Genomic DNA, 25,807 nt, shown 5'->3' with positions numbered 1-25,807 from the left:
CTACCGGTCTGCAGCAGCTTGGTCAGTTTGTACGTTCCTCCTTGAATTTGCACATTTTTCTCTGTGCAATTGCCCAGAACTTCACCCCCTAAAACGTATGTTGAGGGGTTTTAGTTAAGTTAATAGTTGTTGTTTACTGTGTTTTTGTTCAAGTTAGTAAACACTGTGGCTCAATTATTACAATGTACACAGTAAGAACATAGCATTAATACTCAACTGTCAACAGTACACATGAAAAAATAAATACATTTATTTTTAGGTTGGCACAATAAACACTGAAAAAATAAGAAAGAAAAAAACAAGGTTAAACAAAACTCATAAAGATAGAATATTATGTTTAGTTTCACTGTTTAACCACTAGTAATATCTAATTGGTAGGCTGATTAAAATCTGTCAGATGTTGTTTTTGATCAACTGGAAATCGCAACATAAATATGCTGCAGGTTTCTAATAATGTTTATTTCTCACCTGAGTAGAGGAGCCCGATAAGGGCAGCAAGCAAGTGCCAGTGGACTGAAAATCCCATGTTGAAAATCAAACTCCAAAACTGAACAATGACTAGATCTAACAGGAGCTCTAAATTTATTTTAAAATGGACTGTGATGTCCAGAAAAGGGGGCTAGGAGTAAAGATGTCTGTGTAATTATTAACCAGAGTCTAAACAAGGGGAGATCAATAATCCTTGTTACGAGAAACATCACATCACACAATTTCCAACTTTTGAGTTTGATGTAAACATAGCAGGTAAATCAAATAAATGACTTAGAAATACTTCTTGAATTTAGAATTAAGTTCTCCTATACGCAGCACACACACACACACACACACACACACACACACACACACACACACACACACACACACACACACACACACACACACACAGGGACATTACACAAGCGAAACACATCAAAATTGTGAAACCAAGACAGAGAACAAACATTTATTTTATCATTTCCCAAAAACCCGGAGGCACTTTTGAGCAATACATGTTGACACACTGCTTCAGTTTATTGATTGACAACAACTGCCAGAAAGCTACTGAGGTTATTCCATTTCGCTGACCACACCATCCTTTGACTGGCTAAATTTATTGTTGAGGAAATATGATATGCCTAATTTTAATTATTTTGAAAAAATAAAGAAAGAAAGAAAGAAACTGTCACATTTTCACAGTCGCAGTCACAGTTGTTTCGCTGATGTTGTGTGCTGGCCTGATCCTTGGCATTCAATCGTCGTTACTTCATAATTCAATTAATTTAGAGGGAATAAAACTGTCCTTGCTCATGTTTTTTCCCACAGATTTTGCAACATGGTTTTTGAAATATGAAACATTTAAAATGTGTTGTATGATGATATTGTAAGAGATTCCATCAGAGTTGCCGTAGGGACACACCTCCTTTTTTGCAGATAACACAGAACAATCTGTTACAATATTTAAGTCTCTGAAATATTATATTCCACACGGAGTTAGAAGACGCGGAAGTGTTGTCTCGTTCTCAATTATGAAGCGCAATGATGATATGTAGAGTTGTAGTTTGCTCAGTAAACAGTTCGTCTTTACCAGAGGGCGGGGATGTGCACAGGAAAGTACTCTTGCAAGTACGCGAAGAAGAAAGGAACCGGAGATGACGTAGGCCGGAAGTAGTCCACGGAAAAACAACAACGCGCCAAATTTGTGCAACATCACTTGTCTGACTGCTGGAGATGCACGCAACATTTGTCAAACTCTGAAAAAAAAAATAAGTGTGGGTTACGCTGCCGGCTGACTGCTTTTGTACAGGTCGCGAAGTTATTTACCGTCGCATTTAAACGCTTGTATCGTTTGGCTTAAATCGACTTCGAACGGCGCAGTTTAGGCTTCATCCTGATGGTTCTCGGGTTCAGGCTAATCAACAGACCTGAACATGTCGGATGTATTAGCGTGGATCTCTTCGTGCGTTTTGACCTCAAACTTCGTCTCTTGAATCGAACCTTGACTCTTCCTTATTGATTATTATTTTCAGCATGGCTGTGCCCTTCGTGGAGGACTGGGACGTCGTTCAGATACTTGGAGAGGGAGCTTATGGAGAGTATGAATCGTCTATTTCTGCTGCACATTACACGTTGCGCTTAAAAACACGTTACGCTAAGGTTTTCTGCAATTTCGCAGACTCGCTTATTACTGTTTTGTTGTTTTTTTTGTTTGTTTTTTTCTTGTTGCGTTTGCAGGGTGAGGCTGCTCGTCAACAGGCAGTCGGGGGAGGCGGTGGCAGTGAAAGTCATCGACACCTCTCAGGCAAAAGAATGTGCCGACAGTGTCAGGAAAGAGGTCTGCGTGCACAAGGTATGTCAGTTATAGTTTGGTGGTTGTTGAGCGACTATTCAAAGGATTAAAAAAAAAACACACACACACACAAAAAAAACAAAAAAACAATCATTGATTGACCGGCCCACTTCATGCGCGGTTTGATGGTGTTTTGGACAATAATCAGATAGTAAACATTAACCTGAACAGTTGAGTAGCCTACAGTAAAATAATTACAGCATTGCAGTGATGTTAATGCAAACAGGTCATTGATACAATAAAATTTGGCCGACCATTATGCCAGGCTGTTAGAACTAAATAACTATACCATGTGTAAATAAATAGAGTGCAACATAATTACAACAATAAGCCCATTGCAATAACAATGTTATTTAAAAATAGATAATTTAAAAAAAAAAAAAAAAAACACAGAACATGTATGAAAATGAGAACTAAACTGAAAATAGCAAAGTGACATTTGAAAACTGAAAAAAAATTGAAATGTGGACTCATGTCGGACTCATCGTTCTTTCTGCTGGACTCAGGTGCACGTTGGCTAAAATCTGACTGTTGAGTCCTAGCCACTGCTAATGCTGCTGCTGCTACTAGAACTGGCTGTATGGCTAAACTCGGTCCTGAACCGCCACTGAATAGGCCTGTTGTTTTTTACTGATTGCTGCTTTTTTTTTAATCCCTGAGGTTTTCAGAACCACCTTTGCGTTTTGGCCCTTGTTGTCTATGCACTATCTGCCCGGGCAGCGCTAACTCTCAATCCCCCACGAAAGCTGGACCAAATTTTGATTGGCTATCAGCAAAGGCAGTGACACGTGAACACAGGTGAAGTCTATCACATCAACAACTAACGAACCCAGCCCCCCGTGCAGACCACAACGTGGTTGGCCAGTGTGATAGACTGCCCCCACCCCCCCGCCGCTCCCTTCTTTTCTCATGGCCCGGCCCAACGACCCACTGGCCCACCGGGGAAATCCCCGGTGTCCCCGAATGCCAGTCTGCCCATGGTCATGACTCCGAAAACATGTTGCTTTTTTATATTTATTGCAGCTCAAACACAAACAACATTTCCATGCATCTTGTTTGAGTATGAAAGGCAGACAGTTAAAGCGAAATGAAGCGAAGCAAAGCAAAGCAAAAGTAAAGTACTACTACTCAGCAAAGTAGGACGTTGCCCCGTCCCCCTCTCAGTTTATTCAAAAAACAGAGAAAAACAACTGTTATTACTACTGCTGATGTACCACCTGCACCACGCGACGCATATCCCACGTGGTAAATATGACTAATAATACATTCATAAAGGCATGCATCCTAAGAAACGCCACAAACACTATAAATCACATTAGCTGGCACCTGCAGTGGTTGAAACATGATTGATGTTCTGCATGTGTCGCACACATGATGTGACACTTGCAGTCAATTCACAAGGAACGTGTACATGATGTGCTTGAAAGGTTTTACGTGTGTAAAATGCATGTGAAATTACTGCCATGTAAAAATTCATGATGGCAAACAAGGAGCACTGTCATAAATTGGTGGATTTTCACCCGAAAAGACGCCGTGTGTTGCTTTTTCTTCAGATGCTCAACCATGCAAACATTGTGCGCTTCTATGGCCAACGGAAGGAGGGACGGACCGTCTATCTTTTTCTAGAATACTGCTCTGGAGGAGAGCTGTTCGACCAAATTGGTGAGGCAATGTGGAACATTTGATTGAAAGAGTTTTGCTTTTAAATAAAAACGTTTTTCAACAAATTACAAAAGAACAAACTTTGTTGAAGGATGTGGCCACTTTTACTTTGAATAATAAAGATTGTATTTCCCCTACAAAACTTTACATTGTCATTACATTGTTGTGCTCCTCTTCCTCTTCCACCTCCTCCTCCTCTTCCTCCTCCACCTCCTCGTCCTCAAGAGCCTGATGTCGGGATGCCAGAGAAAGATGCCCATAAATTTTTCAAGCAGCTTATATCTGCTGTGGTGAGTGAAAATAGATCTTTTGTGGTTATTGGCCATGCACCATGTGATTCTGCCGTTGCTAAATTACCAGTTGCACTGCAATCACAATGAAATGAGGCTCTGGGATTGATGTAATTTGCTATATAAGATGTTTGGTGTTGGTTTATTGAATGTGCAATGTTGTTCACTGCTGCTTGTTCCTACTTTGGTGTTGTGTCTCGTGTCTTTGTTGTCTGTATGTGTTTTTATACGCTATGCATGTATTTGATGCCTTAAACAAATTTCCCTCGTGGACATTAAAGTTAAACTCCAGTCAACTTTGGCAGGAATATCTGCACGGCATCGGCATCACCCACAGGGACATAAAGCCAGAGAACATCTTACTGGACGACAAAGGTAAACAAGTTTGTTTTTTCAGCCACTTGATTGAACAATCTCGCCTTTTATTGTTAATTCATTGTCTACTTGTTTTTTTTGTTTTGTTTTTTTCCCATTCTTCTAATATTTTTTTCCCTCTTAGATAACTTGAAGCTAACCGATTTTGGCCTGGCCACCATGTTTCGTTACAAGGGACACGAGCGACTTCTGAATCGCTTGTGTGGGACTCTTCCTTACGTTGCTCCAGAGCTGCTCAGTCAAACCGAGTACAAAGCTCAGCCTGCAGATGTGTGGGCGTGTGGCATCGTCCTCACCGCCATGTTGGCAGGAGGTAATCTCGCAAGGTTTAGTGTTTGCAGGAGATGGGGGGCCGCCGTCACAGCATATTTCCAGCGTTATGTCAGTGCCACAATGTTTAACAAATGAATGTTATTGTAATTAGTAAAGGTAGATACGTAATTAGCCAATAAGTCAGTGGCGAAGCAGGCAATTTGGCCAATGCCTGCATAATGCACACAGAATTATTTTTTCCTCGGGTTAATTTGGCATTTTTTAGTACCTGATACAAGTGTGTATTTTCTCACCTCCTACAGAGTTGCCGTGGGACAAGCCAACCGAGAGCTGTCAGGAGTACGCAGACTGGCTTCAGAAAAAAACCTACTTGCCACCCTGGAAGAAAATACAGCCACTGCCTCTGAGTAAGAGTGAAACACGTGAATGAATCAATGAAAATAGCAGCGATAGCCTTTGACGTCCTTGTGATGTGTGTGGATTTTGAATTGAATATAATCTGCTCAATAATACTTCAAATGATGGATCGCTCATTCACCGAAACTGTGGCCTTCTGTTCAGGTTTGCTGTCCAAGTTCTTGCTGGCTGATCCAGATTCACGCATCACCATCGCAGAGATAAAGGCAGACCGCTGGTTTACTCAAGGCAAGCGCCAACTCTTGAGCAACGGGAGCTGCTTTGCTTTTAATGTTGTTGTACTTATACATGTGTCCGTTCAAACTTTCAGGTGCAAAGCGAACGCTTCTTGAATCCGGAAACAAGTTTCTTAAGCCAAACGAGGCACCAATATCCCGGTCCAGGTCAAGGTCTGAGTTTTGTGTTTGCGTTCTTTGTCTTGTCCAAAACCAAATGTTTCACCGGCCCTGCAGTCTTCATGCCGTCCTCTGTCCTGTGTAGTGATGACGGGATGCAGTTTTCCACGTCTCAGCCCGACCTGGCTGCTGGTGGTTCTGAAGCGGTGTCGCAGCTGACCTGCTGCAAGGAGCAGGTCAGCTTTTCTCAACCCATCAAGCCAGAGCACATGTTGCTGACCACTCAGCTGTTGTGCACACCAGGGGCCAGCCAGGTAAAAACCACAGCCACTGCAGTCTGTTTCATTGTTAAGGCTGTTTGAAAATAGATGCTGCGCTCGTCAAAGCAAAGAGCTGAACACACAGAAAATTTGAAATATTAAGTTTGGCTTGTAGCAGAATGAAATAATCTCAGAGCATTTTAAACAAAGAGCAAAACCCAAAAGTCTGATATGGTGAAGTTTAAACCGAGCATCAGATTTGAAAGGCAGGTGATATTAAAGAAGCTACCGTCATTTGCATGCAAAAGCGTCTCTAGGGTTTCTCCTCATTGCTTCACTAATCCAAACTTCTGCCTTCAGTCAACGTGGCAGCGGCTGGTGCGAAGGATGACCCGTTTCTTCACCACCGTGAGTGCGGACGCGTCATTGACGGCACTGAAAGACGCCTGCGAGTGCCTGACGCTGGGATACAAGCTCGCCTGCAACAAACAGGTACCTCTGTGCCTTGGGTTAACTGTGGTGTGGCAGCTTGAGGTTGTAGAATGCTTAAAAACACCTCGCCTCGCCTCCCTCCCTCAGGTGACAGTGAGCACTCTGGACAGACGCAATAACAAACTCATCTTCAAGGTTCATTTGCTGGAGATGGATCAAAAAGTGCTGCTGGACTTCAGGTTGTCCAAGGTGAGTTTCAGCGTTCTCTAACAGTAGTGCACACATTTCAGTGTTTCCTGGAAAAACAAATCTTTCTAAATCACTCTAGTTCTCCACACTGTTTCACCAAGAAAAAAAAAAAAAAAAAACTGAAGCCAATAAAATGTTCAAATGAAAATGACATCAATTAGGTTGAAGCAGCATCCTGTTTTAAAGCAAAAGCATTATTGACACGATGTGAATATAAAATTCCAACATCTTATTAATGCTTTCTGTACAAGATAGTGACCTTTACTGATATGACATTAGATGCCACTGATTTCCTGCACACCAATGAGATCTCGGACAAAAGTTCCCCTTGTCTAAAGGAAACAAAAGCTTTTGTCTGTGTTTGTGAAACTCAGGGAGAAGAACATCGGAGTCGTCTATAAGAAAAGCTTTCTTTATCTCTGAAAGAAAAACAATCACTTTCTGTCTTTCCAGGGTGACGGTTTGGAGTTTAAACGCTACTTTGTGAAAATAAAACTGAAGCTGCAAGACATCATCAGTCCTCAGAAGTTCCCTTGAAGCGCCTCAAGCGAGCCCACACGACTGTGGCCCTCAGTGAGAGGAAGCAAAGATGTTGTGTTGTTGTGCTGATGTTTTTACGTCATTATGGTGTGTGTGTGTGTGTGTGTGTGTGTGTGTGTGTGTGTGTGTGTGTGTGTGTGTGTGTGTGTGTGTGTGTGTGTGTGTGTGTGCGCGTGTGGTTGCATCATCCATGTTCTTGGATTTCTACGTTTGACACGATTCCGACCAAAATTATGAATAAATTATTAAAGAAGCCGTGATGCAAGCAGTGTACTATTTATGAGTGTTGAGCTACGAAAGTAACATGAATCTAACCCTACAGGGGACTTAAACATGCTTTCCCCCCTCAAGCATAATCATCTGCATCCATTAACAAAACATTACTATATTAATATAAACATTATTTGCGATCTATTCACTCATTGCAGTTTTTGTCGACTCTGGTTGAAGACATTTTTTTTTTTTTTTTTTTTTTTTTTTTACAAGTCGAGTCAAGTCATGCATTTATTTATTATTGCTCAGTCATCCAAAAACGTCAGTGGTTCGTACTCGTCTTGCGTGACGTTTCCTAGGATGGATTTCAAAAAAGGCACAACTCTGAAAAGATTCAGGTGGAAGTCTCTTGAGTCATCGTCTGATTCGACGAGGCCGCCTCCGCTGCACAGGTTTTTGGTTCCCCAGCTGACGAGCGCCACCTGTGAAGCGTGACAGGAGTTATTTTCGAGAAGCATGTACTGCATCTTCATGGTGCTGTCAGACAAGGCCGTTGTTAACCTGTATTGTGCGGCTCTCATAGTTCTTGAAAACGGCGCCTCCGCCATCACCTGGAGAAAACACAGACACACTTTTCACTCTACTGCTAACGTTGTACCTTGGACCGGCCTTGAGAAATACACCCTGCAATTCATGTTTGCGTGTCCTTAAACATAAACGGAGTAGTATTTAGTCTAATAATAATAATAATAATGATAATAATAATAATAATAATAATAATAATAATTCATATTTCTTTCTAAAGCAAACAGTATGGCAACATCTGCATGCATCACCTACCAGGGCAAGCTATATGATCTCTGAAAGGGATGCGTCCTCCGGTGCACAGGAAGTTCTCAGTGACGGCAACGTTGGGATCCATTGCTGTGATTCCACCTGCCTTCAACACATGACTGATGCACTCGGCTCTCTGCAGCGACACGTTTGTGAAACAAAACATAAACTGAGTGTCTTGGTCAGATGCAGGCCCAGCATCGCTGTCTCAAGTCTCACGTTATGGTGAAGCTTTGCCCAGACTTCTTTCGGCCTCATGCCCCGGTGTGTTTTGGTCAGGAACTGGAGCCTCTCAAAGTGCTGATTCAGCAGGATCTCTTCTGTTGGGTGGCATGAGACAACATGCGTTAATTCTGCCACAGAAATAAAAAAAACAACTACAATGACACGTTGATTTTACAGCATGTTGGTAGAGTTGCCGAACCTTGTTCTGCGCAGGTTAAATTCAGCCTCAGAGCATCACTGGTCTGCTGAGTGCAAGGTATGCAAATAGGTCTGAGGAGAATAGTACAAGCAATTTGATCCCCTTCAGCAAGTATTGTTTTTCACTATTACATTGATCCAGAGTTTAATCATATTTCCAATGGCATCTGAGGACGGTTCATAATATTCCCTCATTCTGAGATGTTGCTCCATGTTGCCAATCTCCCAATAGGGAGTATTTTCAGTTGACAGGATCCCTAAAGCAGTCAGCCTCCATGAAATGCCTTGGCCGCACCTTGCACACTTTGGATGACAGCAAGCACAACAGCATGGGAAGGAGCTCTCACCTAACGGCAGTGGAGATGACAACTTGTTCTGTCAGTTGGACGAGAGCCACGTCGTAATCGTAGAACTCACTGACACCCTGCGCTGCGCGTGCAGCCACATTATACAACGGATGTATCCACATACGTTCCACTACAAGGGAAAAATAAGCGGCGCAATCAAGACTTTGAATCGGATGATCGGATGATTTCGAAATAGCAAAACTAAAAACCTGAATTCAAATATACTGTAGATTCAGAGTAGATAGAAAAATTAGCATATGCTTGTGAACTTTAAATGAATTCCTTGCTTCTCTCCACCTCTGTGCAGTCTGCCATCAATGTGAACCCCAACATTCTCAGGTTGATGATCAATGAAGCATTGGGCAGCAGTCAGCACAAACTGAGGAGTCACCAGAGAGCCGCTGCAAGTTCTTGTCACCGAGTCTTTCTGAAGGGGAAAAAAATGTTAACAACCAAACATGATTGTGGTTATTATTGCAAGGATTCTTCAGTTGACCAAGCTGAAAAAAAAATCTGATGACATTTACCGTGACAATAATCACAGACGCCGCCCATGGATACATGTTCCTATTGCTGTTTCCGAGGTGTGTTTCGTATGGCTGGTGAAGTCCACACTGACCACGAACTTCACTTTCATCTTCATCATGAAAACACAACATTCAGTGAGACGAACCCGTGCTAACAAAGGCTTCCATGGAAAAGATGGCTTACCAATAACCAAATCAAAGACTTCCTCCAAATTTCCATAGTTCTCCAAGTTGAAGTAATGACTGCCACCAGTTCCAACTGTCAAATCCTTGAGGTTTTCATGATAGGCCCTTCGACTGGCAAAGATGTAAACATCTGTATCAAATGGAATCACACAGTGAAAAGCTCCTCTCCTTTTACTGCCCAACAAAAGCTCTTACTCAGTATGACCTTATCTGTGAAAAGCTGCATCGATAGAATAGCAACAAGGATGTTTGTCTCGTCGAAATCAACCTAAAACTTCATTTCCTTTTTGCATTCTGTTTATGCTACAATGAAATTAAGCTTGAAAGTGAAAATTTTGAAAATGTGAGTTTATAATGTGTGATAACTGTCTGCTCAAACAGGCAGAAGCTCTTGACGTGTTCATTCTTATGAATTATTGTTTGAATTCCTTTTATAAGTACAACAGGAGTAAATACAATGCCATACAATTTAAAAAAAAAAGAAAGTTACCAAGATGTTCTTCTCTTTCATGAGCATCCTGGTCATCCTCAGACCTCATGTATACCAGATTTTTTATTTTTTCCAATGTCGGCGCAGGGTTGCAGATTCCGCCTACAAATTAACACGCAACAAAACCGCAAAATGCATTCAGCAGAAAAGAAACGAGACAAATGATGAAATGATGCTGAGCGTGAAACAAGTGCTCTTTTTTTTTTTCTTAAAAAGCACAATTGCACTGGGGCACAGTTTTTTACGGGCAGAAAAACTTATATTTGTCTTTTTATTGCTAATGTGCCGACAGGAAGTGGAGAGAATTACCCATTGTAAAAATAATGATGACGTGCCGTTCATCCCTAAACGCCTCGGCTCCGCCCAGCTGTTTCATCTGCGCCATTCGCTCCAAAAAAGTTCTAAAAACAGCGCTTAGATTTGAATTCCGTTGACCGGAGTCAGTCACTTTGAGTCAAACCACACACACACACACACACACACACACACAAGGCACATTTAGACACATTTTTCATCACTTTTCATTATTAATTGTTTTGGTTTTAAATTGTTTTCCTCACCTTGAAGCTCCAGTTTCTCCATGATGGTGTGGAGTCCTTCTTTGCCGCTCCGATAATCTATAATGTTTGCAACTTCATGTATATCACAGGCAAAATAGACAATTTCATAGTTTGGAGTCACAGCAAAGGAGGCAGTCTGTGGAGACGTCAAATGTCACATTAAACATTTCAAGCTGACTTGAGATATAAATGTGCTTTAAGGTTGGAGGTGATTATTTTTACCTTCATAATAAGTGTTTTGACAAGCGTCCTTGCATCTCCAAGGAAGTCATTCATGTGTTCAGAGATGTCTATTGCGATGTAGATGTTAAGTTTCCCAGTAGTTTTTTTTGGAATTCTGATGTTTCTATCCTGTTTATCTTAAAATAATAACAATAGAACTCATTATCATTGCATTTATTACATACGACACAAACACCCACATTCCGTTGCACATGCATTAATCAGAAGAATGACTTTTGAAAGTCTGAACAAAAAACAACAACAAAAAAAACAAGACAAAGTGTCCATGACGACTTACCATCTATCAGCTCCATCTCTTTGAGATGATCCCGGATTTTTCGACCAAGTGCCTGTCCAACCTCTTCTGGGGTGTCATAGGTATGTTTGTCTTCAAGAAACAAAATACACATCATTAAAAGAAGACAAAGACTCACCTTCTCATGCAAGTGTATCTTCCTACACTGCAGATAGATACTGCAGACATCAAATATATGAGCAAGATATATGGAATTATGCAGCCAAGAAAAACATGTTCAATAACTCTGAATGTGCTTTTTATGACTGGTGGCTATTTTAAAAGATTTAAATATAAAACGTGTTTGAATTATTTGACACTTTTATTGTTTCCCTCATAATTCCATGTGTGTTCATACGTAGTTTTGATGCCTTCAGTGAGAAACTGCAATGTCAATAGTCATGAGAATGAAAGAAACCACAGTCATTTCATAGGGTGAGTCCAAAGTGTTGTCTGCTAGTGTACAAGTCCAGAGACAGAGTAACAGTTGAGCCATTTTGCCATATGGTGTCTTACAGTAGCACGATGGCTCAATCCCAGTCCACTGGCCGTTCTCCTGACAAACCCTTTCATCAGAGCCCATCAAAAACAGTTCGCGGCTGCATTGGTATCTCACTGTGTCACCGATCCCGAATGAGTTGCCTGTTCTTGAGGCGCCGGCTGGGATGCCAGGGTCAGCACAGTGATCCCCCGCTGGAGTGACGAGAAAAACAACTGCGGTCAAACACCGACGTGTTCTTGATGTGAGAGAGAGGAGGGAGTGCGAGGCTTTCATTCTCACTGTCACGGCTGCAGATGGGAGTTCGGCCGCTCCACTTCCCGTTGGGTAAGCAGACCCGTCTTAATGAGCCTCGCATTGTGTATCCAGAGTAGCACTCAGTCATCGTCTCATTGCCCACAAAGTACCTCTGCTGTGGAGGGGACACACTTCCATAGAGCAACACGTTGGGGTCTGGGCATTCCACCACTGCAATGCAAAGCAAAATGATCTTTCTTTGTCAAGTAACGGAGGCTCACCACTTAGAAGATCTTCATCTGGAGTTTATCTCAGCGCACCCTTGCATCTCTGCCGGGGAAATGTTTTGGGTGCTGGTGTCCAGGAGCCGTTAGCCTGGCAGAGGTACGTCCACGCCGGGTCCGGGTAGTAACCATTGGGACAACTGTAGATCAGCCTGCTGCCTTCCTGCAGCTGCTTGGTCAGTTTGTACGTTCCTCCTTCAATTTGCATATTTTCCACTGTGCAGTCACACAAAACTTCGGCCCCTAAAGTTCACAAAAAAGTTCTTGAACACACCCGCGGTGGCTGCAGTGATTGCCACACATTCAGTCGGCCTCGGAGGGTTTGGAGGTGATGTCACATTGAATGCAGGGGAAGAAAATGCATGATGGTCAATGTAAGTTAAGTTTTAAAGTGCTTTTCTATATCTTCTTTGCATATATGATGGTGCCGTATTCATGCAGATAACTGTGTTCAGCTCACCCATTATGAGGAGATGCAGAAGTGCAGGAAGCCACCGGACAGGAAATTCCATTTTCAAACTGAAAAACTGGGCAAAATGTGGAGGATTTTTCCTGATCTTATATATACACTATATATACACATATATATAATAACATGCTTTCATTCTCTCAGTGCTAGATTATAGTAAAACACTCACTTGCTGCTGTGAGTCAAGTCAAAGTTCTGCTGCCCACCTGGAACAAACAACTCCAGTCCTCGTTGCTCTTCTGGCTTCCACTTGCGATGGAAGTAGATTTTGATGGTCCATGTTTGCCTTCAGAGATAATGATGGCCTTGCCCTGTTTAATCTATCAAAGCCTCTCCCACGCCACAATTACAAACGTACACCGCGGGCATCCGACCAACTTATGCTCACAGTAGCAAGGTCGAAGTATGAACTGTGTTGTCACTGTGCTTTGCCACTGAACTCTGTGCTGTATTGCTCATCAAGCACTTAAATTGAATACATTTTTTTTTTTTAATGATTGAAAATGGTTTTTAATGCCTGGTAGGATGTTTTATGAATGATTTATATGCCTTTATTTATTTTTTGCATGTTCTAAGTCCCACTAATAGTATGTCCTGATGGCTTTTTTTAAAAACATTGTATACAATATTTAGCAGTTTTCTTGTTAAAGCACTATAAGGACGCATTTTCATCGATTGATTGATATCATTTATAAATTTCTTCTTGAATTCTTTCACACTGAAGCAACAGCATTCAAAGCATTTCTCAGACATCGGAACAAGAATATTTGTTTGTCTTGTGTGCACACAGGGACTGGTACAAACATGTCGCACGTAATCCAGCACTCAGCGGTCTTTATTCGCAAGCGGACCACAGTAACTCTTGGCTATGTGCTCTGACCCCTTAATAACGGCACGCAGTTCTATGTTCTCGGTCGGCCGGCATCAAGACGCCGCTGGCCTGGCTGAGCCTGAATCAAGAGCCAAAGGGGGAGTTTTCTTTTGTTCTTCTTCTATCATTGTTTCTGACTTTAGATTTCAATCAGATCAGATCAACAGATAAGAGTATTATGTAAGGATAATACATTAATCATGAATGCTTTTCATGTGCATATACTGTATGTATTTGTATTTTAGGAAAACACAGCGAAATGAAAACAAGATATCCACTCAGGCTTCTTTTCTTTTTGGACTAAGATCCTGAAGCCTTGACGGTGATGGTGACGCTGACAGGCTCATTTTCATCATCAGGCGTCGGCTGTGCTTGGCCGCCGGTGCTAGTGGCACTCTGAGGTGAGATGGTGAGGGGTGAAGATGCTCTGGGTATGGCGATGGCTGGACCTGCAGTGAGACCAGCAGTGTTGTTCAGCACCACGGACAAACAAGGTAAGACTGATTGACGCTGATGATGACTGGCGACTCTTGCCTGGACTGATTAATCCAGCAGGGCCCTCGCCTCCTTCCTCTGACCCGCCCACCACTTCATCCTCTGGAAAGTTGATGTTTTCCCGTGACTGGCTGTGTTGTCTGTCCAAAACAAAACAAGGCAAAACAAACTTTAGATGCCACACGTCGCTGACGAAAACGGCACACTTTTAATGACTCTCACGAGCCCAGTACTCACAAACCAAACAGCATGTCGTGTAGCCCTGGGGAAGAGAAACAAAGCACGTTTAGGAGGAGAAGCTGCAGCAAAATGACAGTGTGTTGGATGGGTCTTGTGTGTGTGTGTGTGTGTGTGCAACTCACGGGGATTAGTGCGACGATTGCGTATTATGAACACGAGCAGCAGCACCGTGACGATGGCTGCAAAGAGCATCCCGCCAATGGCTGCTCCAATCACAGCTGGGTACACATTGTGGCGGGGTTCAGCTGCAACACATCACAGTCACACGTTGCAAGACGGTCCAGTTCGTAAACAGCAGGCTTCTCATTGCGTCGATAGCTTTAATCAGTGAATAAATAAAGAATTGTGTTTGGTCTCCCCCTAGTGGTTCTCCACTCACATCTGCATTTTAGGCTCCTTGAATGAGCGCGGTTGAACTTGCCCATGGCGTTAATCAACAGAAGTAGAGGCCAGTGAAATATTTAATTGAGGGCATTTGAAGTGAACAATAACTGACTGTGATCAGTTTAACACAGTTTGAGTTTTTGTTGTTGTCCTTTTTGGTCTGACGTGGCCAATAGCGCCTGAGCTTAAGCTCATTTTTAGCAATTTTTCATTGATATTGATTAACTGGAACATTAACTCAGGGTTTCAGATGCAAGTGCCAGTGCTGCAGAAAGTAGCACCTTCCATCATCAGATAACAATCAGACCGATGTGGCAACTTTGCAACAAAACTGCTTATACATGCAACTAAATGATGTCTTGCAGGCGGTAACTATCCCACTGTGACGCCTGTCTTCTGATCCTCTCTGACCTTCACACACAAACAAAGTCTCAGTAGATAAAAAAATGATTCACAAGCGGCATGCAGGACCAGGTGGCACAAGAGTGAGAAGCAGGACAGGAAAGAAGGAGAGAAGACGGTGTTTGGCGGTGTGTAAAATGTCTGAGTGTGAGTTTTGTTTTTGTGTTTTGAGTCTTTCACCTGAGAGGAAGAAACAAGAAAAAAGACACATTAGGCTGACACTGAAATGCCAAGGCACTGACTTGAAACAATCTCTTTGCTAAAGATTTTGCAACACAATACACAGACAGAACATAACATCTTCTTTTCACTTTAAAGGTCCCATGCATACACATTTTCAGATCTTTAATGTTCAACTTCAGACACCAGTGAAGTCGAGCAACATTAATTATGCAAAAAAACAGAAACAAAACCCAATGTTTGGTTAAAAAAAAACTGCTTGGCCCTCTTAGCCCTCTGTTTACAGCCCTCAGCCTTGCTGACACTAACGTGATTAATCATGAATAACATGATCTTCCTCATGTTTGGAAGGGCATAACAAACACAGGGCTAACAGCATTGTCCCTAATGTTATAGTGGTGTCACTGAGTTATCAGTGCCCTTTGTGGCATCATGGAGGGCTGACATCCAGAACACTGCATGTTTTCAGCATCAGAACAGGTCAAGGATGGACTTCACTGATTTCTAGGGGCAAGAGACACATAATGGTGCATAACATGGGACCTTTAAACTTTTAATTTCAACTACAATTGCATGCATACAGTATTTTTTTATAAACATACCCATCCTTTTTTTTTCTGTATTCTATGATTCATGTATCTCATTGAGATACCTCACTGTCCAGACTTACTCTCCGGGCTTCTCGTACCTGGAGTCTTTGCAGGAGAGGGGTATCCGACCGTGCGGTGGTTGACCGGGATGATGCGAAACTGGTAGTTTTCCGTTGGTGTCAGCCTCCCTACGGTGTGACTCCTGGCCTCGGGGTCCTGGATGATGTTGCGGTACCAGACTGGTTGACCGATCCTCCCCGCTGTTTCCTCCTTTGAGTCGTTGCTCTTGTCCCTTCTCCCCGGTCTCTGTGACACCCACGTGTGCTCCAGGAAAAAGCCGGTGAATCCTCGTTCCTCCTCGTTCTCCACCTGCCACTCCAGCTCCACCTCGCTGCGTGTGCGACTGTTGTACGTGACTGTGACCAAAGTGGCATTGGGCGGCATGGGGTGTCCTGATAACAAGAGAAATCACACACACACACACACACACACACACACACACACACACACACACACACACAAACCCATAACCCTGTGGCAGCAACAGTGGTTTCAGAGAAATATGTAGTAATTCTATAGCACTTGTAGTATCTGAACTTAGGTATATGTACTCATTTGGACTAAGAAGTGACCCTGCTGCACTTCTTCACATAAGGCGTCATTGTTTGCTCCGGCAAAGGGGCCTGCTCAGTGGACATCCTGTGTCCACTGCCATCAAATTCCTGCGCAGGAGGACACTGGGGGTACAACTAAGGAATGTATACATTCTCCCCCACTCCTAGTATCTTCATCTCGGGTTACGGGGGGTATAAGAGGTGATGTGAACAAAGGATCATTGGAATTGTTCACATCTGGCCAAGAGACATCCCCAGGCTTCCATGGTGCCTGTTTGATTTCTGACTTCTTTGCAATAAACCAGTTTTTATACAACCAAGTCGGTGTCAGCGAAGACTCCTTCAACATCTACATCCCTCGAAGCCACCTGAATAATTCACCACACGCTCAACAGTGTTTGTAAAGTTAAACTTTCCAAAATAGAGTCAAAAAAATGTAGGCTTCTTCTTAAAGGTTTCATGCTGATATCAATGGAACTCTTGTGTAATAATAAAAAGGAAGTCAAAATGATCCATTTTCAGTTTTGTGTTACCTTCAGCTAGAGTTTACACCTCGGAAATTTCACATTACTTTCTATTTCTTAGATTGGTGTCTGGGACGCTGAATCAGCAGATGCACAGATATGTTCAACTTGCAACAAGACACTTTGAACACTCAGCGTTATGCTTGATGTCATCTTGCTGTTGCTAAATATTTGCACCGTCAATGTGAAAGTGACCCTGAAAGTCACTCCTAGTAAGATCACGGTTTCCCCACTTGCTGTATTGTAACTCATAAAATCAAATGAGACACACAATGTGAAAAAGAGTCTTACTCTTGACCAGTAAAGTGACATTAATCTCAGTTCCCCCCACTGCGTTGGAGGTGGAGCATCTGTATTCGCCGCTGTCCAGAGTCTCGTGCGTGTCCCTCACTGTCAGATTGGCCCACGCTGGTGTGCGCAGCAGCGAGTACTTGGAGGCCTCGCGCACGTCCACGCCTCGGTTGTTAAACCAGGTGATTTCGCTGACGGGAAGGTAGTTGTCCTTCAGGTTGCAGGTCAGCTGGACATCCGCCCCCTCGTAAACAGACACCAGGCGGCGCTGTGTCAGCAACACTGGAGCCTCTGTTGGACACGAGCCATTAGCCTACACAGCCAGAGACATTTTTAATGCTGGCTGCGAGACGGATGCTCTCTCACCCAGCGTGAGTCTGCATGTCTTAGTTCTGACCAGCAGGGGGTGCTTGGCGTGGCAGGTGTAGGGTTTCCCGCCCTGGGCTGTGCCGTAGGCCAGGATCAAGATGTTGGAGTTTTCTTCTCCCCTTCTATTGCGACCGGTGCCCGGGCCTTCCCACCACACCATGGCCCTGGGCGCCCCGCCGTCCCACGCACAGGACAGCACCAAGTACTTCCTGTTGCTCGTCACGTAGGCAAAACACACCGGCTCCGCAGGGGGCGTGTCTGGAGGAGGAGGAGGAGGAGGAGGAGGAGGAAGAGCAGGAGGAGGAGGAGGAAGAGGAGGAGGAGGAAAAGGAGGAGGTGGAGAGGGGCCGGAGGAGGAGGAGAGAGGGAGGAGGAGGAGGAGGAGAAGGAAAAGAAGAAGGTGGAGGAGATGGGGAGGGGAGAGGGAGGTGGCGGTGGAGGAAGTAGAGAAGGAGGAGAAGGAGGAAGAAAAGGAAGAGGAGGAAGTGGAAAAGGCGGAGGAAGAAGAAGAGGAGGAGGAGGAAGAGGAGGGGGAAGAAGGGGAGGAAGAAGAGGAGGAGGGGAAGGAGAAAGAGGAGGAGGGGGGAGGAGGTGGAGGAAGAAGGAGTAGGAGGAGGACGAAGAGGAGGAGAGTGATGGTCAGACGCAGGAAACTCGAGGAAGGAGAGTGGATATTATACTAATAATATAAAACCAATACTACTAATAATAATAATAACAATTATTATTATTATTATTATTATTATTATTATTATTATTATTATTATTATTATTATTATTATCTGTCTTTCTCACACGCTCGTGCGCTGCACGCCGCCGCGTGTCTGAGGGCCTGGTGCGAGCCGGCGCAGGTGAACAGGGTGCGGTTGGGCGGCAGGCCCTCGCTCGGCAGCAAGAGGGCGCCGTTGCCCGGCGAGTCCGCGTCCACCGCGCCGCGCTGCCCTGCTTCGTCCAGGCCTCCGCCGCTCCAGCGGAGGGAAGCGGAGGGGAAGCCGCCCGCCCAGGAGCAGAGCAGCCGGAGTGAAGTGTGGTTCAGAGCCGGTTCCACCGAACACGAGGGGGAACCGTCTGGCGGGTCTGAGGGGACAGGAAGGATACAGGCACATCGAGGCCAGACAGGAAGTCGTCGTCAGCAGGCCCTAGAAACTTCCTGTCCGAAGGGGCCACAGCATGCAAACTTGAAGACATTATAATAACAGTATAATACAGTGTTTTAGGAGTCATTTGTTGTAACTTTGCTTTTAATCTTTTTTAATTGGTTTTCTCCCAAGTGGTGGGTCACCAAAACACTCCATCCATCTGCTGCTGCTCCGCCCCCTCTGTCAAATCTTAGAACCCATTGTGACCCAGCAGTCAGAAAGTTTGCCCAGCCCTGGATGAACGTGACGTGAATGATGAAATACACAGTTTGCTTGATCTGACAGCTGCACCTTTATTCTACCACTTCTGAACGCAGCCAGAGGTTGTGTCCTATATCACCCACCCCCCACTTCCTCCTCTCTGTAGAGAGGTCTATGTAGCCAACTACTGTATATGGTATACCATGAAGTCGATTTCCAGAAGTGAAAAAAGGGACTTCCATAGTGCACTCACTAGCCAAGTAAATAAAAAAACAGCAAATTTCAGGCACTACTCTTGGCGCCGTTAATGATGTCACCACAGTCGTGTTATTAAAACGTCCTGTCAGCAGGTGGTAATATAGTAAATAGTAAGTGGACTGCACTCATATAGCACTCTTCAGCACCTTCATGGTACCCCAAAGCACTGTACAAAGCCTCTCATTCACACACACACACACACACACTCGTCCACTACATACATTCATTCATACATCTGTACTATACTATACTATGATAAGAACCTTCCCACATTAAAAAAAAAATAATAATGATAATAATAATAACGCGAGGCTCTCCTTGCCTTTTCAACTTTTGGGTCAGCGTGAGAACAATGTATGATTGGGTATATTGCCGGGTCAGTGACCATTGGTTGTACGCTACTTTGAGCAATGCACTATGGGATACGTTGAGTTGACTTTATAGTGAAAACTGATGTTCACTCAGAATTCGTACAGTACTCCAAATGACGTAGACCCTGTATAGTGAGTGGGGGGGGGGGCATTTCAGACACAGCCAGAGACACGGCCTCAGCTACCTCAAGGAACTGCAAAAAAACAAAACAAACTCAGACGTGTGGTGCACCAAACAGATGGAAAAAATGGCAAGTGCCACGCGGCCTCGGCTGGCCAGCACTTGCCATGGCTGTGACGTCACAGCGAGGTACCTTCCACAGCAGCTTTTCCACATGGCCCGGACAAGAGAAAGGCTCTGCAGCACATCCCACTGTCTGCTGTGTGTGTGTGTGTGTGTGTGTGTGTGTGTGTGTGTGTGTGTGTGTGTGTGTATGTGTGTGCATGACAGAAGGATGCCAGTGAGGGAGTGTGAAGCATGAAGGGTGTTTGGATGCAGCCACAGATGGGGAGTTAGGAACAAGAAGGGGAGAGGCTGAGTTGGAAGGGAATGATCAGGAAGTTTTGTGTTGAGTGGGACATTTATTTTTCAACAGATCCCATCTGCAGCAGCTGCAGTGGTGCAGGGATGCACGGGCTCTGACTGAGGTGTGACGTGAGTCGGTTCCGAGTCGAGCGGTTTTCACACTTACAGTAGACGGTCAGGCTGATGGTTTTTTTGGAGCGGGTGTTAAGGTACGTGTTCTGCGCCAAGCAGGCGTAGTCGCCGGTGTGCATGCGAAGGATCTTGGTGATGGTGAACTGAGGCCCCGTGTAGACCTGGGAGTTGTTGTAGAACCAGACGTACTGGCTGGCTGGGTTGGACTGGGCTTGACACAGCAGAGAAACAGTCTCTCTCTCCAAGGCTGAATAGCCTCGCTCGGTCATCGTGTACGGAGTCACATCTATCTGCGGAATGTCGGGGCCGACTGAGGAAAAAAGGGAACAAAGCACATCTGAGAGATGCAGCAGGCACAACAGATTATCAGTTGATTTATACATTGATCCTATTTGTTTTTGAGATTGGTACAAGATGTTTATCAATGGTAAGTATTTGTGTGTGACTTCTAAACCTTGTTTCTTGTTGTCTCTGATTTTTTTCACATTCCTATAATTAATCTGTTGCATTTAAACCAGTCAATTTGGGACACTTTAAATCAAAGCTGCACATCTTCATTGTTTTTATTGTAATTATTCTCACAAATCATAAATAATGTCGCTTTTCAAAAAAGAAAAAAAAAGTCAGATTCAGATTCAGAATACTTGATCAGTCCCTGAAGGCAATTAACTTTTCACTGCTGGTATTAATATAGTAAAAGTCTTACAGATGGTGTCCAGCCATAAACGGTTGGAGCTCTCGCTGTTGACAGGGTTGCTGGCGATGCACCGGTACCAGCCGCTGTGGTTGCGGTTGACATCGGTCACGTTGATGACGCTGGAGTTGCCCTCCGCAAAGACAGAGATGTTGCCATTCCGGGTTTCGTGTTTCCACGAGTAGTGGATGGGCCCAGTTCCATTTTCCAGGCTGCAGCGCATCCACATGGTGGATCCCTCCACCGGGGACGCATCACTCATAAGGAGGAAAGGCTTGCTGACAGGAACTACAACAAGACAGTTTTACAATTTGATTTTTTTTTTCACTTTGTCCTGCTCTTTGCCTCACTGACATTTTAGAATGAAGCAAATGCATTGAATGCTGCATGAAACACAAGGTCTTTCTCTGCTTGTGAGCATAACCAAATATTTTAAACAGCAATTTTATGCTTTCGTCTATTTAGTTCAAACATTTCTATAGATCATTCACCATTTTTATGTACTTGTTGCATAGAGAAGCATAGATACAAACCATCGGGCTAGTGGTTTCATACAGCAATCCCACTGTCATCTAGTTTCTTTATACAGCCACATTTAAAAGTCCCATGTTATGACAATGTCGTTTTGAATCTTTTTTTCTTATAATGCAATTAATCTTTTCTTTCCAAACCCCAGACTTCCCATTACTGCCACTCCTCTTGTATCGTGTCTGGAAATAACCCTGCAAGTCTGTTTTGATAGGTTTGCTTGTCTCATGCAGGCCCAGCGGTGTTGCTAGGCTCAACAACCCTGCCTTCGTTCCTATTGGCTGACATTTGACTGGTGGGGCACCAGAGGCTGTTTGAAGTCTGACTGGAGGGAAGTCCATCTGCCACAGTCTCAGCCCCTTCTAATCAGTGCTCACCTGCAAACCCTTGATAAAGCCCAACAAGAGACTCTCGACATGTGGGGGAGGCCGCTGGCTCTTCACCCTGAGCTCTAATGTGCCTCTCGTATTGTTCAGTTAACAGTGACTGAGGCATCAGAATGATGGATGCAGACTGGCCAAAGGTAAAGACTGAATGCTGATGGCCGACAAAGGGCTTATTTCCAGAACTGTTTGTTTTAGCTTCTACAAAGTGGAGCACGCAAAATAAGCAAAGGAATGGATTTTTTCCTTCCATTGGCAGGAGACGTGGACACACTGGTAAAGAGATTTTTTTTTTTTTGCACCACATGGGACTTCTCATAGGACAGTGGCTTCTTTGCCAGCTGTAGCAGTCACATAATCTTGCATTGAAACAATAAACGTCTCATGCCAAAGTGCAAAGTGTTACCTCTGACTGTCAGGTGCACATAGTAATAGAAGACTTTGGGGTCGTTCTCTATGTCGTAGAAGGCCTGGCAGGTGAAGAGGCCGTGTGCAGCCAGCGGCAGCTTCTCGATGCTCACAGCTGCACTGTTGGAGATGACCGTCAGCTTCCCGAGGACCTCGGCCAGCTTCTGGACCCTGGTCCCCTTCCCTAGATCGTACACTACGGCTTTGATGGCGTCAGTGCCGGGCTTGGTGAAGCTCCATATGTACATGTCAGGTAAGGAGGGGCCGCACTCCAGGATGACCGCTTTGCCCACCACCCCATACACACTGGTGTCCCTGTACTCCACCTCCCAGTTGTGCTTTATCTGCACTGCTGCAGGAGGGAGAACACACACACACACACACACACACACACACACACACACACACACACACACACACACACACAGTGAGTGCGTGAGTGATGGAAAGGAGATGGCGTGTCACATACACAGCCATCAGTGTTCAGTTACAGGATGGATTACACTGTAAGTTTTAGAAGCACTGTGGTATAAATGATTCCAAAGTATAAAATCTAATATCCAATTTAAGTACACAACCAGTCAAAGGTTTGGACAAACCTTCTCATGCATTTTTTTTTTTTTATCTTTATGACTTTCAACACTGCAGATAGATACCGGAGACATCAAATATATGAGCAAAATATGCATAATTGTGCAGCCAAGAAAAACAGGTTAAGAAACTCTAATTATGCGTCTTATGAAAGGCTGCTATTTCAAAGAAGCGAAATATAAAACGTTTGAGTTGTTTGGCACTTTTATTGTTCCCTACATAATTCCATGTGTGTTCATACGTAGTTTTGATGCCTTCAGTGAGAAACTGCACTGTCAATAGTCATGAGAATGAAAGAAAAGACATTCAATTCGTAGGGTGTCCAAAGTGTTGACTGCTAGTGTATAAAACAAATTATTTTGCTCCCACTGCCATTTCCCATTATATTACCTCATTTATTGCATTGTTTGGTCAAAATAAATGTTGCAGTGGTTGGTACCTTGTTATTCCGTGTCATTCAAAACATGTAAATAATCACACAGAAACAAACATTGACTGAGTAAACAAACCCAGTCAATGTTTTAAAGACAAAGCTTTTGAAATACTTTCTACATGCAAGTCTTTCAGCCAAAGCAACTGTCGGTCATGGATAGCGCTTTGCCTCAGACTCAGTATGAGCTGATGGCAAAGAAATAATTATTACCCATAAAAAATTAATCAAAAGCCAAGATTGTGTTTTGCTCCTCTGAAAATCCTAATTCTGGCTCAGTGCAACAATAAACAAAACAAAAGACGCTTGACTTACCGTGTGAGGTAAAGTGGACCAGAAAGAGAAAGGCAAGCCCTCGCAGTTGGGTTACCATGGTATCATGATGATCCAAAGGCCCAATCTCTCTTTTCCCCAACAGTAATAGAAGTCAAAATGAAAGAAAAATGAAGGTTTACGACCACAAAGACTGACTTTTGTGACTTTTTTTGGATCAGCCACCACACAGTCGTTCCCCCACCTCTGGTGCCCGGAGCTCCCCGAAGAATTCCTACCTGTGCACTGACTTGATCGGACTGAGAGTAGGAAGGGACGGAGGGTCACTAAACTGATTTGGGTTCAATTATTCATGTGTTTTCCTTTCTCCCTGTCCCTCTATCCCTCCTTCTTGCTGCTGAAGGGTTAGAATAACACTGCGATACTGAGTTCATCCATTATACAGAGGAGAGGCCATGATGGTTTGGATAGCCCACACACACACACACACACACACACACACAGGCATGCACATGCGGACACACACACTCTGTAATTTTCTCCTATTAAGATATTTAATCTTTTAAATCGTTCTTTATATCCTATCTATTTAGATAATATAGGTGTGTGTGTGTGTGTGTGTGTGTGTGCATTATTTTTTAGTTGTAGTTTTTCTGTTGAGCCAAGGTAAACAGATATTTCCCTGATGATGGAGTCACATTGTGCTCCTTGTCTAGTTGTTTTTTGGGTTTGCAGTAGAAGAGGTCATGGGAGGATCGGGGTAAACTCCACTGATGGGATTATGCCTGAAAAATGCTGATTTATAAATCTGGCATCCTGCTACACTTCTCCATGTCTTCTGATGGGACCCTGTTGCAAAAAGCTGCAAAAAAAAAAAAGAAGACATAGTTAATGTGTTGATGTGAGTTGATGTGAGTTATTGAGAAGGGGGAGAGATGCTAGGTGGAGCCGTGAGTGTGTAATGTGAGAAGTGTGTCATGAATGAATGCAGGGCAGAGATCAAATTCCCTGCTGTGAATGAGAGGACGGAGAGGCGCCGTCCAGAAAGACAATTTAATAATTGGTTGACAAAGGGCCCAGGATATTGTCCGAATCCAGACTGGGTCAAAGTGACTTAAATTTGTGGCTTTATTTCAACAAGACCACAAAAATGTTGCATCTGCATGTATTTTTTTTTTCAGTCCTGTTTGTTTTTCTCTCGGTTTCTGATGTCCCTGGGTTCTTTCTGCCGCCTTTGCAGGCTAAAGAGAAGATTAAAACAAGATAGAATAATGCAAGTGGGGGGGAAAATGTGAAATATCCGAGCGTGGGCCTGCTGCAGTGGCCATTGGCGCTTGAAATTGAACATCAAGGCCGTGAAGTCTGTGAAAGGTCCCACGAGAGCTGGATGGGGATCCTTTGCCATCAGTTTAAGTGTGAGTTCAATGTTTGGGACTTCATCCGAACACAGAGGCTGCTTTGGACACAAGGGAAAGTCTGAGATGAAAGAGTGAGCGGGTCGGTGAAAAGGACTGTTGAAATCTCAATGTTCCGCAGTGCTTTTAGAGCGCATCCTGCAAGCAAGAGGCCAGAAATGTTTGTTTTTTTGCATAATCTCATATGATTTAAAGTAAGTGGCGACGCCCTCAGCGTTTGAAAGTAAATGCAGCAGCAGAGGGGCGACGGAGCTCAGAGTAAACAGACGTCGCACAGCACTGTCACGACATTCAGACTGAAAGTTGGCTGAAACTAAACATCTCAGGAAGAGCAGCCACGAAGAGCTGAGCGGGAAGGAACATTTGGGAAAGAGGAAGACTCTTTGGTGGCCATGTTATAAAGTGCAATAATCATTTTCATCCTCACACAAGGTGAGGATAATAATGAAAAAAAAAAAGCATTGCTCATTGTGATTAATTGTGCCACGAAGAAGAAAAACACAAACTGCCTCTGGTCTTTTGCCTTCACCTGTGATTCTCACCCTTGGATTTGTTTGATTTTCTTTTACTTGTCTTGTCTCTAGCTTGAAAGCCCATTGTCCTTGGGCTTTTAGGTTATTTAATATTTTACCTTATTGATTGTCCCACTTCTTATTTTTACTCCACTGTCTTATAGCTTTGAGATCTTTTTATTCATTTATCTTACTTATTTATTATTACTGCTATTTTCTCTTCCTTTGCCATATTTTTTTT

The 25,807-nt window shown here is 43.7% G+C and overlaps 4 protein-coding genes and 2 long non-coding RNA genes across 7 annotated transcripts in view; 2 read left to right on the top strand and 4 right to left on the bottom strand.

The window, feature by feature from the left end:
- Window positions 1-623, bottom strand: part of LOC142891701 (complement factor B-like) — a 7,265-nt gene extending 6,642 nt beyond the window's left edge. The window contains exons 1-2 of the mRNA XM_076031425.1: window positions 469-623; window positions 1-88 (exon numbers count right to left, since the gene is read on the bottom strand). The exon at window positions 1-88 is cut by the window's left edge and continues 113 nt beyond it. Coding sequence (XP_075887540.1) covers window positions 1-88; window positions 469-526 — 146 coding nt within the window. The 5' untranslated portion in view covers window positions 527-623. The remainder of the gene's footprint in view (window positions 89-468) is intronic.
- A 979-nt stretch (window positions 624-1,602) lies between these two features.
- On the top strand, window positions 1,603-7,630 carry chek1 (checkpoint kinase 1). 2 transcript variants are annotated; one of them, XM_076031436.1, is made up of 14 exons: window positions 1,612-1,738; window positions 2,007-2,072; window positions 2,212-2,326; window positions 3,880-3,988; window positions 4,214-4,278; window positions 4,584-4,653; window positions 4,778-4,966; window positions 5,229-5,333; window positions 5,488-5,565; window positions 5,648-5,732; window positions 5,824-5,992; window positions 6,299-6,430; window positions 6,518-6,619; window positions 7,073-7,630. In XM_076031436.1, the coding sequence occupies exons 2-14, from the start codon at window positions 2,008-2,010 to the stop codon at window positions 7,154-7,156; spliced, it is 1,368 nt and encodes a 455-aa protein (XP_075887551.1). In that variant the 5' UTR covers window positions 1,612-1,738; window position 2,007; the 3' UTR covers window positions 7,157-7,630. The 2 variants fall into 2 exon arrangements, with proteins under 2 accessions (XP_075887550.1, XP_075887551.1); XM_076031435.1 differs by having other exon boundaries at window positions 1,603-1,738; window positions 6,299-6,619.
- LOC142891707 (uncharacterized) lies at window positions 5,173-5,776 on the bottom strand. The gene is made up of 2 exons (XR_012927316.1): window positions 5,648-5,776; window positions 5,173-5,565 (listed from the first exon to the last, which is right to left on the bottom strand). It is a non-coding gene; the product is annotated as an uncharacterized LOC142891707 (long non-coding RNA).
- A 35-nt stretch (window positions 7,631-7,665) lies between the features above and the next one.
- On the bottom strand, window positions 7,666-12,840 carry LOC142891704 (complement factor B-like). The gene is made up of 13 exons (XM_076031431.1): window positions 12,737-12,840; window positions 12,313-12,519; window positions 12,038-12,223; window positions 11,773-11,949; window positions 11,260-11,349; window positions 9,504-9,613; window positions 9,274-9,403; window positions 8,977-9,106; window positions 8,631-8,701; window positions 8,426-8,526; window positions 8,213-8,342; window positions 7,934-7,983; window positions 7,666-7,854 (listed from the first exon to the last, which is right to left on the bottom strand). The coding sequence occupies exons 1-13, from the start codon at window positions 12,786-12,788 to the stop codon at window positions 7,678-7,680; spliced, it is 1,611 nt and encodes a 536-aa protein (XP_075887546.1). The 5' UTR covers window positions 12,789-12,840; the 3' UTR covers window positions 7,666-7,677.
- A 722-nt stretch (window positions 12,841-13,562) lies between these two features.
- On the bottom strand, window positions 13,563-23,943 carry vsig10l2 (V-set and immunoglobulin domain containing 10 like 2). The gene is made up of 11 exons (XM_076031424.1): window positions 23,682-23,943; window positions 22,344-22,697; window positions 21,039-21,314; window positions 20,367-20,642; window positions 18,501-18,782; window positions 17,703-17,963; window positions 17,337-17,627; window positions 16,006-16,359; window positions 14,474-14,596; window positions 14,349-14,373; window positions 13,563-14,251 (listed from the first exon to the last, which is right to left on the bottom strand). The coding sequence occupies exons 1-11, from the start codon at window positions 23,737-23,739 to the stop codon at window positions 14,002-14,004; spliced, it is 2,550 nt and encodes an 849-aa protein (XP_075887539.1). The 5' UTR covers window positions 23,740-23,943; the 3' UTR covers window positions 13,563-14,001.
- LOC142891700 (uncharacterized) lies at window positions 21,386-25,220 on the top strand. The gene is made up of 3 exons (XR_012927315.1): window positions 21,386-22,213; window positions 22,403-22,598; window positions 24,880-25,220. It is a non-coding gene; the product is annotated as an uncharacterized LOC142891700 (long non-coding RNA).
- The last annotated feature ends 587 nt before the right edge of the window (window positions 25,221-25,807 follow it).

This window comes from Nelusetta ayraudi, unplaced genomic scaffold (assembly GCF_046127955.1).
Source record: "Nelusetta ayraudi isolate G7.1 ecotype Tasmania unplaced genomic scaffold, CSIRO-AGI_Nayr_v1 ptg000033l, whole genome shotgun sequence".
Lineage (NCBI taxonomy): Eukaryota > Metazoa > Chordata > Actinopteri > Tetraodontiformes > Monacanthidae > Nelusetta > Nelusetta ayraudi.
The sequence above is the reverse complement of the archived record's forward strand: the minus strand, read 5'-3'. Positions and strand labels throughout refer to the sequence as shown.